The sequence below is a fragment of the Phyllobates terribilis genome, unplaced genomic scaffold, assembly GCF_046119375.1.
Source record: "Phyllobates terribilis strain yellow unplaced genomic scaffold, ASM4611937v1 Scaffold_14__1_contigs__length_39327217, whole genome shotgun sequence".
Classification (NCBI taxonomy): domain Eukaryota; kingdom Metazoa; phylum Chordata; class Amphibia; order Anura; family Dendrobatidae; genus Phyllobates; species Phyllobates terribilis.
In genome coordinates, this window is record NW_027362774.1 from 30397958 (window position 1) to 30411260 (window position 13303).

Consider the following 13303-nt stretch of genomic DNA (forward strand, 5'->3'; position numbering starts at 1 on the left):
TAGAAAAACGCATTTATTGTGCCCGTGTCCGGGCGGCCGGAGAACAACCTGACAAAAGAACGTTAAAAAAAAAAAATAATTCATTTTACAAAAACTATTTACAAAGTCAAGAAATCACGAGCCAGAACCAGGGTGAAAGTCACTGGTGCAAGATGGAGCCGCGGGGGGTACAGGACCCCCGCCACAAGCCAGGAAGACCCAGGTGGGCCTCATTAGAAGGCATAGCGAGTACGGATGTCTTCCAGCTTCTTGGAGACCTCGGGGGGCGTCCGGTCCAGCTCCTCGGCCACGCTCTTCTGCTTCATGGGCTCCATGGAGTTGAACTGTTCACACAAGTCTCCATCAATCACATTCTGAGGGAAAAAGAGGCGACATGTCACAAGATTCAGCCTCCAGCAAGAGCCGTCCTGCAGAGCGATGCGTCTCCATGGTTACAGATGAGCCTTGGGTGGTCCGATCCTGCCATCGCGCCCCAGACAAGCAGCGGCACAGACTGTGCTCCTGGGCGTTTTATCTACCAGCCGGGGAGTGCGACCCCAGATGCAGCAACAGAAGAGAAGACCACCACCTACCTTTACCGGGAAGTAATAGGAGCGGAAGCTGAGGTGGTCTCGCCCACAGATGGGGGGATGCTCGGAGCGCAGGTGCATCTCTACGTGCTGGAAGAAATCATGATCCTGTGGAGAGTGAAAGATTCAGTGTCCTGGACAAGGTCCGCAAACTAAACAGGGCGGCGAGCCCCCCACGGCCAACATCATTATGAGCACCTCATTCACGAGCCAACACCAGGCGGCCAGTGGCCCGCAACTACGAGCCAACACCGGGCGGCCAGTGGCCCGCGGCTACGAGCCAACACCGGGCGGCCAGTGGCCCGCGGCTACGAGCCAACACCGGGCGGCCAGTGGCCCGCGGCTACGAGCCAACACCGGGCGGCCAGTGGCCCGCGGCTACGAGCCAACACCGGGCGGCCAGTGGCCCGCGGCTACGAGCCAACACCGGGCGGCCAGTGGCCCGCACCCTCCTGAGATCCCGAGTGATACAAACACATTCACCTCATGGGAAGTAAATGGGACCAGGATGCCGATGCCCCCGGATAAGGTGGTGTAGACCAGAGACTCCGAGCCCCCGGGGATGAGTGTCGTCTTCTGCAGTGACAGCACCGTCTCGCCTACGTGATAGTTCATAATCACCTCTGCCTGTGGGATGAAGGATCAGTAAGGACAGAATTGACAGATACAAGAGGCGCTGCAGCAGCATCCTCCGCATGTACATCACCTTCTGAGAGGCCCCGTTCAGCAGCCCCCTGTCCCACAATGCCTTGTTACCAGTCGGATCTTCATCAACATCATCATTTATATTGGGAGGAAGCCGAACCTGCAGTGGATGGAGAGAGCGATGAGGGGCGCCCGGCACATACTACAGGCGCGGACCCTGCAGCCGGCCCCACGGCCCCCGACACTGTACATCAGCAGGAGGCCGTCAGCAAGGATGGCAGTCCACTACTCACCACACAGATGTTTCCAAACTTGTCGGCGCCAGCGACCGTGTCGTAGTCCAGCAGCGAAGCGTTTGTGACCCAGCGAGGATACGTGTCGTCAGCAAAGATGATCAGCTGGTTCTCATTGCGCTTGTAGCGCACCCAGATGAAGCTCTCCTGCACGTCCGACACGATGACGCGCTGCCCGATGGTCTGGATGCCCACAATGAAGTTTGCGATGTGCTGTGAATGGAGAAGGGGATTTACTAACGGAGGGTGGCGGACGCGCGGCGGGTCAGGCGGAGGGTGTGGCGGACGCGCGGCGGGTCAGGCGGAGGGTGTGGCGGACGCGCGGCGGGTCAGGCGGAGGGTGTGGCGGACGCGCGGCGGGTCAGGCGGAGGGTGTGGCGGACGCGCGGCGGGTCAGGCGGAGGGTGTGGCGGACGCGCGGCGGGTCAGGCGGAGGGTGTGGCGGACGCGCGGCGGGTCAGGCGGAGGGTGTGGCGGACGCGCGGCGGGTCAGGCGGAGGGTGTGGCGGACGCGCGGCGGGTCAGGCGGAGGGTGTGGCGGACGCGCGGCGGGTCAGGCGGAGGGTGTGGCGGACGCGCGGCGGGTCAGGCGGAGGGTGTGGCGGGTCAGGCGGACGCGCGGCGGGTCAGGCGGACGCGCGGCGGGTCAGGCGGACGCGCGGCGGGTCAGGCGGACGCGCGGCGGGTCAGGCGGACGCGCGGCGGGTCAGGCGGACGCGCGGCGGGTCAGGCGGACGCGCGGCGGGTCAGGCGGACGCGCGGCGGGTCAGGCGGACGCGCGGCGGGTCAGGCGGACGCGCGGCGGGTCAGGCGGACGCGCGGCGGGTCAGGCGGACGCGCGGCGGGTCAGGCGGACGCGCGGCGGGTCAGGCGGACGCGCGGCGGGTCAGGCGGACGCGCGGCGGGTCAGGCGGACGCGCGGCGGGTCAGGCGGACGCGCGGCGGGTCAGGCGGACGCGCGGCGGGTCAGGCGGACGCGCGGCGGACGCACGGCGGGTCGCGGACGCACGGCGGGTCGCGGACGCACCTTGTTTTCACATTTCCTCAGGAGCTTCTTCTTCCCCAAATCATAAACTCTCAGCAGTTTCCCAACTCCTATCAAGACTCGACCTTGGAAAGGAGCGATGGCGGCTGGAACTTCCTCTACGGGGGTCTTCAGGGAAAAGGCACAGTTTGATACTTATTGCTCTGGAGGGAATGGCTGGTGCCCACCCCCGATGCCCCCATACAAACCTTGTGCATAAACTCCAGCTTCTCGCCATTGTTCACCAGCTTGTACGTATACACCAGTCCTCCGGCCACGGAGCGGGGGTTCAGGATAAGGTCCTTGGCCACGCCGACCAGGACGTACCAATCATCTCCAGTGTTGTTGAAGCGACACACTGCCACGCTGCCAGGGATAAGCGTACATTAGCCTCATACAGACGTATCAGGGACCCCCTTCCAGGAGCGGAGGACCCCCCTCACCTGAACGCGGCTTCGTTCTGCTCCAGCTGCACCAGGTCCAGCGTGTTCCCCTGGATGGGGTTCATCACCCGGATCACAGACGCCCACTGACCATTTCCAGCTTTCGGGGCTCCAAAGATGGACTCTGGCAGGTTCTCATTGAGGAAAGCAGCCGCCATCTCCGCAGCCAGCTCTCGCTCGTCCTCTCCTGCAGCTTCTACCATTTCCTACAAGAATCATTGGTGATCTGGGGTCACCGCACACTCCCGGCCCGAGAAGGGTGGTCTCACCCTGCGGCTGGGCCATGGCTGCTGGCGGCTTACCTCGGCCATCTGCTGCTTGCGCTGGGCCTTGATGGCCTCCGTGTACGCGTTGTGGTCCGTCTCTATGATTATCAGGTTGCTACTCTCAGGATGGATCACAAACTTTCGTGGCGTGTACTGAAGAGGGAACGCCACCTGGTTAAAGACCGCACCCAACTTCTCCAGCGCCAAGATCCTGGCGGGGGACAAACAGGAGTGTTGGAAGGGCCACAGTCACGCGGGCCACAGTCACGCGGGCCACCGTCACACGCCAGTATGTGTGGCCCGAACTACAGGCGGCAGGAACAGACACCATCATTTCACAGAAATAAACACTGAATACGGGCAGGAAGGGCAGCACCGCACACCATGAAGGGGCCGCCCTCTGCCCTGCGATATCCGGGGGCGACATATTGCTCGGTGAATGGACATCGAGTATCCAACTGTCACAGGACCTGAAAATGGCCGATCCTGCGAATGTCAGACCCCACCTATCTGATACGGACCTAAAATCCTAGCTGTGGACCCCCATTTTAATGCTTGGAAACAATAAAGGCAATGTTGGGCTTAGAGACGAGTTCAACCATTACCGCAGTACGAGGGGTCACAGGTGGAGACCCCACAATCCTCCGGCTGTGACCCACGACTGAGCACCCGATGGCGTCGGCACTCACCTCAGGGTGTTGGTGGATATGGCCACGATGCCCTCTGGACACTGCTCGGAGGCGAAGCCAGACGCGTACTCCAGAGTCTCATACGAGAGGGGGGTGAGGTGGAAACGAGACTGGTAAGAATAGCTGAGCCAGGAGCGGCTGGACATGGCGAGGACCTGAACACAGGAGCGTTTATATCACGCCATGAAGAGAGATGCATCCCCCGCACTAGGCAAACCCGCCACCCCCCCTCAATCAGCATCCCCCCCGCCACCCCCACACTCAGCAGCATGCCCGCAATCGCCACCCTCACACTCAGCAGCATCCCCGCAATCGCCACCCTCACACTCAGCAGCATCCCCGCAATCGCCACCCTCACACTCAGCAGCATCCCCGCAATCGCCACCCTCACACTCAGCAGCATCCCCGCAATCGCCACCCTCACACTCAGCAGCATCCCCGCAATCGCCACCCTCACACTCAGCAGCATCCCCGCAATCGCCACCCTCACACTCAGCAGCATCCCCCCGCCACCCCCGCAATCAGCAGCATCCCCGCAATCACCACCAGAGCACTTAGCAGCATCCCCCGCCACCCCCGCAATCAGCTGCCGCTCCGCCACCTCCCGCAATCAGCATCCCCCCGCAATCAGCAGCATCCCCGCAATCACCACCAGAGCACTTAGCAGCATCCCCCGCAATCAGCTGCCGCTCCGCCACCTCCCGCAATCAGCTGCCGCTCCGCAATCAGCATCCCCCCGCAACCCTCACTCAGCATCCCCCCCGCCACCCCAACAATCAGCATCCCCGCAATCGCCACCCGAGCACTCAGCAGCATCCCCCCCGCCACCCACAAACTCAGAAGTATCCCCCCCCGCCACCCCCACCCCAGCTCTCAGCAGCACCCGCCCCGCCACCCCACAATCCGCATCCCCCCACACTCAGCATCGCCTCCTTACTGCTTCTTGTCCTTGCATCCGCACACGAAACAACTTGACAGGACGGGAGCCGAGGTAACGAGTTCTGGTATCGGACAGGTCGCCGGTGACTGGATCCAGCACGGTCCTGAGCAGCACGCCGTTCTGTAGAGATTGAGGCTCACGTAAGACGCAGGGACGAGGCCTAACACCTCACCGGAGCCACAGGGGCAAGGACCTGCCGAAACCTCACCTGCAGCCCGATGTTGAGATAGAGGAATCCTATGGAGCCGCGCTCCCCGAGCTCGTCCTGCCGCTCCGCACCCCCCATCTCCACAATACACAGGGCCTCGGGCTGTGCGGGCAGCGCCTGCATACTGAGCGGCTGCAGACAGTCCTGTCAGAGAGGAGGGCGAGCGTTACACCCTGGCACTGTGCAATGGCTGCCACCAATCACAGACCCATCCGTCCTCCTTACCGACGGATCCAGAGAGATGATCCGGACCGTATTATCCACCAGCCCCACCGCCAAGAAGCGGGAGCGCTGCTCCCCCGGAGGCACGTTGGCCAGGCTCATGCACACCACGTCCGCAGACATCTCCTTCCTCTCCGTGTACTCGTTCAGCTGTCCTGACTGAGGGGAGACGTGAAGGACCATGAGGCGGGAACCCAGGAGAACGCAAATTACTCTGAAGGGAGCCGGGACTTACGGGGTCCATCTCAAAGTAGACGAGCTCGCCCCCCGTCAGGGCGATCACCACCTGCCGCTGGTTCACCGCACACTTCACAATCATCTTCTTCCCCGGCGTCTTCCACTCGTTCACTCTCTTGTCTGCTCGAATGTGGCGGATGCCATCGGGATAGACCTGAAAGTACCAGAACTCGGGTAACGTCTTGCGATGCCCCATCACCCCCCGTCGTCATCATTCCCCCCCCGTCGTCAGCACCTACCTGGACCAGGGCATCCTCACCCAGCAGAGAGCAGGACAGGGTCGGGGTTGTTCCCAGAAACCCAGAATCCGTCACTTCTTCTACCGTCTCCCCGATGGACAGTACCAGGGTGGCGTTCACGAAGGACACAATGATGTAGGCGTCGTACTCGTCTGTAAGAGGGAAGGTGACCGGGAGACCGGAGATTAGACGCTGCCCCCCCGGACCTCATCCATTACACAGAGCCCCAATATACAGTACCACGCCGTGCCAGGGACGTGTCCGAGCCACCGGACAATGACAGGAAGCAGAGAACCTACACAAAGGAGCCAATCAGATGACAGCTTCACTTTAAGGGAATGTCCTCTCGTCTATTTACAGATCAGAGGATCAGTGATATGCAAAATGACTCACCAGGTTCTACTCACCCTCCCTGGGTCCAGCACCATCTCCGCAGCAGCACTGCAGACAATCACTGACCTCAGCCGCTCGCGCCCTCTTCATTGGGTGAGCTGCTGCACTCAGTGACTGACTGCAGCGATGTTGAGGAGATGTCACTGCTGCAGACAACCAGGGAGGGCGAGTAGAGCTCAGTTTGACACGTCACTAACCCTATGGCCTAACGAAAGGTGAGAGGAGACCCTGCAAACACTGAATGACACAGTTTGGTTCCGAGTGTCCCCTCCAGGTTGGACCCCTCCCCGAGATATAAGGAAGTCCTCCGGATTCAGCAGGAGATCCGGCTGGTGCCAGACACACCGATGCCCCACAGGAAGGTGGTCCTGTCCGCCACGGCTCGTGTGGGCATCACCTGGGACAAGTCTGCTCCGTATAAGAAGCCCGGGCTTCCTATCAGGGGCCCCAAGTCTAAGGGCCCAGCTTACACGGACCAACAGGCGACACCGTACGACCGCCGAGAAACTTACACCAATAGACGCTTGCCCGTTTACAGGTGCAGACCGAAGCAAACGATGCGGCAGCACAGATCTGTAATACACGGGCGGCCAGGGCTCTCGGCAGCACAGATCTGTAATACACGGGCGGCTAGGGCTCTCGGTATCACAGATCTGTAATACACGGGCAGCCACGGCTCTCGGCAGCACCGATCTTCAATACAGGAGCAGCCACGGCTTTCGGCAGCACAGATCTGTAATACACGGGCGGCCACGGCTCTCGGCAGCACAGATCTGTAATACACGGGCGGCCACGGCTCTCGGCAGCACAGATCTGTAATACACGGGCAGCCACGGCTCTCGGCATCACAGATCTGTAATACACGGGTGGCCACGGCTCTCGGCAGCACAGATCTGTAATACACGAACGACCACGGCTCTCTGCAGCACAGATCAGTAATACACGGGCAGCCACGGCTCTCGGCAGCACAGATCTGTAATACACGGGCAGCCACGGCTCTCGGCATCACAGATCTGTAATACACGGGTGGCCACGGCTCTCGGCAGCACAGATCTGTAATACACGAACGACCACGGCTCTCTGCAGCACAGATCAGTAATACACGGGCAGCCACGGCTCTCGGCAGCACAGATCTGTAATACACGGGCGACCACGGCTCTCGGCAGCACAGATCTGTAATACACAGGTGACCACAGCACTCGGCAGCACAGATCTGTAATACACGGGCGACCACGGCTCTCGGCAGCACAGATCTGTAATACAGGAGCAGCCACGGCTCTCGGCAGCACAGATCTGTAATACACAGGTGACCACAGCACTCGGCAGCACAGATCTGTAATACACGGGCGACCACGGCTCTCGGCAGCACATACCGGTCACAGCACTATGCACCACAGAGAAAGATTATCTTTTATGCTGTAGAAGAGACAGAATCACCCGGTGATTGAGCGTTTTGCTCGGCAGACTGTTCACACGTCAGGATCAGCGTTATTAAACACTCGCTCTCGCTTATCCTGCCGTGTAAATGTCCCTTAAGAGGCAAATACACAGGTACTATAAAGCAGGCGCCCCACCCCCACCATCCTACTCGAGCGCTATGGTATGTGGTGGATGCACGGCGGGCGAATAGCGAGGAGACGTCAGCAGAGAGGAGGGATACACACCTGTGTGTGTGGAGGGGGGTTATACCAGCACCACCTCCACCAGCAAACACCTGTGGAAGAAAAACAGAGGCTCGGTATTGGGAGAGTATCACCAAGTACCAGCCAACGTTAGTATGAGCGCCAATGACATGTGACAGATGACGCCAGGACCAGACAGCGTCACCGCCGGGACCCTGCAGGGACCACCCATCAACCCAGGTAATACAAGGCCCCCTCACCTACAGCAGACGCTGTACCCAGGAGGACATCAGATTACATCTCTCCTCCTCAGATAATATTCTGCCAATGCCGGCTGCCCACACACAACCCCGCGCCAGTCACTGCCATACTACAGTGCCATGGTCGTACGCGACGTCACTGCTGCAAGAGGCTCATGGGGATCCGAGGACACTGTGGCGGGGGGGGGGGGGGGGGGGGGGGTGTTACATGGTGAGCACCATTTACATTGGTATTTTAGAAGGATTTTTGTTAATTTGGAAAGACCTTTTAATGACACATACTTGGGCTCTCAATAACTACTACCCCCACTGTCTTCACCTGCTGGGAGACTAGGAACCTCATTATACAGCCATGATTGGTGGTCTAAAGGAGGACAGGCTGGTTACAAGCACATGAAGGACCCCAAAGAGGGAAGGAAACCGATGACCGCAGTACGGCTGCCACCCACGCCCATGCTGCCCTCTGCCCACCAGCACTAGAGGGGCCGCGCTACCAACCTTCAATATGCCTCCGCACCGTCCACACAGCATTGGGGTTACCGGGCAGCTCCGACACAGCCATTTCAGAGACCTGGAGAGATGAAACAAGCCATCAGCGTCCTGGAAGGATCTCTCCTCCACGGACATCACCAGACAGTGACTATCAGAATCTAACATCTTCTCCACGATGGAGGTCAGAGAAGAGACATGAGAATTCATCAGCAAGACACAGAACAAGGCAGAAAGGAAGACGAGACCACATCATACCTCCAGTCCGTGTCTCAAGACCCTAAGTGATGAGCGCGGCCCCCGGCCACTAGCCACGTACAGCTGCGGAGTGTCCTCATTGGCCAAGTCAGCAATCTAAAGAAAGGACAGAGCTTGAATCCGGGTCACCGGGAGAAGCGCCAACCCCACCAGACACGGCCAGGTACTCCCCCCGCCAGACACGGCCGGGTACTCACCTGGCAGCACATGATCGGGGACAGACTGTCCTGCTCATCCACCAGCACCAGGTTCTTCAGAGGACGAGGCTGGAAAAAGAAGGTGTCCCCCTCTTCTAGGGGCATGGCAGAGGAGAACTCTGGCTCCTCATCGTCATCCCCCAGATGAGCAATCTGGTACAGGTAACTGGAAGAGAGACGAGCCGTCAGTGACCCACAACGGAGCTACGCACCTCCTCCCACAACTCTCCTACCTAGATAACTCACCTCTTCCCCTCTCTGATCATAACATTCTCTCCTTCATGCTCAACTCCTCGCCCGCCCCAGCACACTCCTACCTATCACACATCCAGAAGTCTACAAGCCATTAACCCTCATACACTTACAGACTCCCTACACTCATCACTGTCCCCAAGCTCCTATTTCTCCTGATCTGGCTGTATATCACTTCAAGGACACCCTCAGAAGCCCCCCTGGACCAAGTAGTGCCCCTCACCCTAAGAACCTCTAAACACAGAGTAAAACAGCCCTGGCTCACACCGCAAACTCGATGTCTCCAGCCACGGTCTAGGAGAGCCAAACACCTATGGAGGAAAACTCGGACACCAGAAAACTTTATCCACTATAAATTTATGTTAAGAACCTATAACTCTGCCCTTCACCTCGCCAAACAGACCTACTTCACCACCCTGATCTCCTCACTATCCAACAACCCAAAAAACTCTTAGACACCTTTCACTCCCTCCTCAGTCCTAAAGCGCAGGCCCCCATCACGGACATCTGTGCCGAGGACTTGGCCTCCTACTTCACAGAGAAAATAGACCCCATCCGTCAGGAAACCAGCTCCCAGCCACCAAGTGCCGTGACTCCCATCCCTCCCCAGATTTCACCCAGTCACAGAGTAAGTCTCCAGGCTCCTCTCTTCTTCTCATCCTACTACATGCACCACTGACCCCATCCCCTCACATCTACTCAAGTCCTCACTAGTCACCTAACTAAAATCTCCAATCTCCCTCTCTTCTGGTATCTTCCCCTCCTCCTTCAAACACGATCATTACTTCATTGTAAAAAAAAAAAAAAAAAAAAAAACCTCTTGACCTTTCCTGCACAAACAACTACAGACCAATCTCCCCTTCGTCTCTAAACTCTTGGAGCGCCTGGTCTACTCCCGCCTTACCCGTTATTTCTCTACTCACTCTCTTCTAGACCCATCATAGTCCGGCTTCCTGCATTCTACAGAAACAGCACTCAAAGTGACCAATGACCTTCTGACAGCAAAATGTAACAGTGTCTACGCTCTGCAGCCTTCGACACCATTGACCACCACCTCCTACTCTCTATGCTCCACTCAATCGGCATAAAGGACCCTGCTCTCTCCTAGTTCTCCTTCTATCTTTCTGACTGCTCCTTCAGTGTATCGTTCAGTTACTCCACTTCTTCCCCCCTTCCTCTCAATATTGGGGTCCCTCAGGGGTCAGTCCTTGGCCCTCTTCTTCTCACTACTGGGGCCCCTCAGGGGTCAGTCCTTGGCCCTCTTCCTCTCACTATTGGGGTCCCTCAGGGGTCAGTCCTTGGCCCTCTTCCTCTCACTATTGGGGTCCCTCAGGGGTCAGTCCTTGGCCCTCTTCCTCTCACTATTGGGGTCCCTCAGGGGTCAGTCCTTGGCCCTCTTCTCTCTCTACACAGCCCCAATTGGACAGACCATCAGCAAATTTGGTTTTCAGTACCATTTTTATGCTGATACAACTATAGACCTCATCCCCTGACCTTACCCCCGCTGTACTACAGAACACCAGTGACTGTTTCCAACATCGTGTCCGCTCTCTATCTGAAACTCAACCTTTACAAAACTGAACTTCTTCTGCTCCTGCCGTCTACTTACCTCTCTAAATCTGACATCTCCCTCTCCGTGTGGGCACCACAATAACGCCGAGCCAGCAGGTGCGCAGTCTGGGCGTTGTGACACCAATCTCTCCTTCACCCTCCATATACAATCTCTTGCCCGCTCTTGTCGCTTGCACCTGAAGAACATCTCTAGAATCCGTCCCTTTCTCACCTTGGAAACAACAAAACCCCTCACTGTCGCCCTGATCCACTGCCGCCTGGACTACTGTAACTCTCTATTAATTGGCCGCCCCCTCACTCAACTTTCCCCCCTCCAGTCCATCCTTAATGCTGCAGCCAGGGTCATCTATCTGGCTGTTACTCAGACTCCTCCGCTCTCTGCCAGTCATTGCACTGGCTGCCCATGAATTATAGGATCCAATATACACTGCTTGTTCTCACCCACAAAGCCCTCCACAGAGCGGCGCCCCCCCTACATCTCCTCCCTCATTACACTGCGGCGCCCCCCTACATCTCCTCCCTCATTACACTGCGGCGCCCCCTACATCTCCTCCCTCATTACACTGCGGCGTCCCCCTACATCTCCTCCCTCATCACAGTGCGGCGCCCCCCCTACATCTCCTCCCTCATTACAGTGCGGCGTCCCCCTACATCTCCTCCCTCATCACAGTGCAGCACCCCCCTACATCTCCCGCCCCCCTACATCTCCTCCCTCATTACAGTGCGGCGCCCCCTACATCTCCTCCCTCATTACAGTGCGGCGCCCCCTACATCTCCTCCCTCATTACAGTGCGGCGCCCCCCTACATCTCCTCCCTCATTACAGTGCGGCGCCCCCCTACATCTCCTCCCTCATTACAGTGCGGCGCCCCCCCTACATCTCCTCCCTCATTACAGTGCGGCGCCCCCCTACATCTCCTCCCTCATTACAGTGCGGCGCCCCCTACATCTCCTCCCTCATTACACTGCGGCGCCCCCCCTACATCTCCTCCCTCATTACAGTGCGGCGCCCCCTACATCTCCTCCCTCATTACAGTGCGGCGCCCCCCTACATCTCCTCCCTCATTACACTGCGGCGCCCCCCTACATCTCCTCCCTCATTACAGTGCGGCGCCCCCTACATCTCCTCCCTCATTACAGTGCGGCGCCCCCTACATCTCCTCCCTCATTACAGTGCGGCGCCCCCCCCTACATCTCCTCCCTCATTACAGTGCGGCGCCCCCTACATCTCCTCCCTCATTACAGTGCGGCGCCCCCTACATCTCCTCCCTCATTTCTGTTTATCAGCCTACCCGTTCCCTACACTCCACAAGCGACTTTCGACTAACATCCGCACCTCCCACTCCATCACTTCTCCCGAGCTGCACCTATTCGCTTTTTATTTTTTTTTTTAACTATAACATTTTTTATTAATCTATATTGTATTATTTTACATCACATTGACGATCAGTGTAAGTCGTCATCACATCAGAGTCTCTTATTTTTCCGCAGTAGTTTAACGACTAAACAGTAATAACGTCTCATCATAAATTACTGTGGATAAAAGGGGGAGAAGCTGATGACAGATGACACCCGCGCACGACACCCAGCACGCACGACAGCCCGCGCGCACACACACACGACAGCCCGCGCGCGCACACACACACGACAGCCCGCGCGCGCACACACACACGACAGCCCGCGCGCGCACACACACGACAGCCCGCGCGCGCACACACACGACAGCCCGCGCGCGCACACACACGACAGCCCGCGCGCGCACACACACGACAGCCCGCGCGCGCACACACACGACAGCCCGCGCGCGCACACACACGACAGCCGTATCCGCAGTGTTCAGTCTGAATCATGGTGCGTTATCAGCAGATGAAGCAATTATTCTCATCCACCAATGCTATAATCTCCGCTAATGACGGACATTTAGGATTTCTCCAGTCGCTTGGGCTTTTAGTAGCGGTGAGGATCTGCACAGTCCCTGTCTGAAGCTCGTGCGGAGCCAAGTGCAGGTGATTGTCAGCAGCGCGGGCTCCTCGGTGATTGTCAGCAGGATGCTGCTGACCTGAGATATCAGACGGGAGATTGCGTCCCAGGGATCGGCGGTAGATCTGCGAGGGTCTATATGGCGTGAAATACCCCTCTATAGCAGCTTTCTGCACGGTGTCCCCATCACTGACCCGGGCGATCGAGCATTGTACGTCCAGAGAGGGGAACGTCTCCTCCGCATGTGGTGGTCCCTACAGCCTGGGCTGGCTCTGCTGTGGGGGGCTGAGCCGCATGGTGTAGAGCTCGGGGGGTCGGGAGTCAGATCTCTCCTGTACAGAGCGTCTTATTGGTGGATATTTATACTGATCTTTATATGGAAAGTCGTATTCCCGATGGTAGAGAAGCAGGAGATGCCCTCCTCTACTCCGCACCAATCACTGCGATTCACAGGAGCTGGAGGTCCGCATTACACTGCTCCAGTCTCTGGGGGCTTCACAGCTATT

The 13303-nt window shown here is 58.3% G+C and overlaps 1 protein-coding gene across 1 annotated transcript in view; it reads right to left on the reverse strand.

Moving 5' to 3' along the window:
• The window catches only part of SF3B3 (splicing factor 3b subunit 3), a 19805-nt gene continuing 6502 nt past the window's right edge, over window positions 1–13303 (reverse strand). The window contains 18 exon segments of the mRNA XM_073659832.1: window positions 1–353; window positions 573–677; window positions 1053–1196; window positions 1276–1374; window positions 1508–1720; window positions 2535–2660; window positions 2741–2897; window positions 2975–3180; window positions 3277–3451; window positions 3930–4084; window positions 4867–4989; window positions 5078–5221; window positions 5303–5458; window positions 5535–5690; window positions 5776–5927; window positions 8549–8621; window positions 8798–8893; window positions 8995–9160. Coding sequence (XP_073515933.1) covers window positions 213–353; window positions 573–677; window positions 1053–1196; window positions 1276–1374; window positions 1508–1720; window positions 2535–2660; window positions 2741–2897; window positions 2975–3180; window positions 3277–3451; window positions 3930–4084; window positions 4867–4989; window positions 5078–5221; window positions 5303–5458; window positions 5535–5690; window positions 5776–5927; window positions 8549–8621; window positions 8798–8893; window positions 8995–9160 — 2587 coding nt within the window. The 3' untranslated portion in view covers window positions 1–212.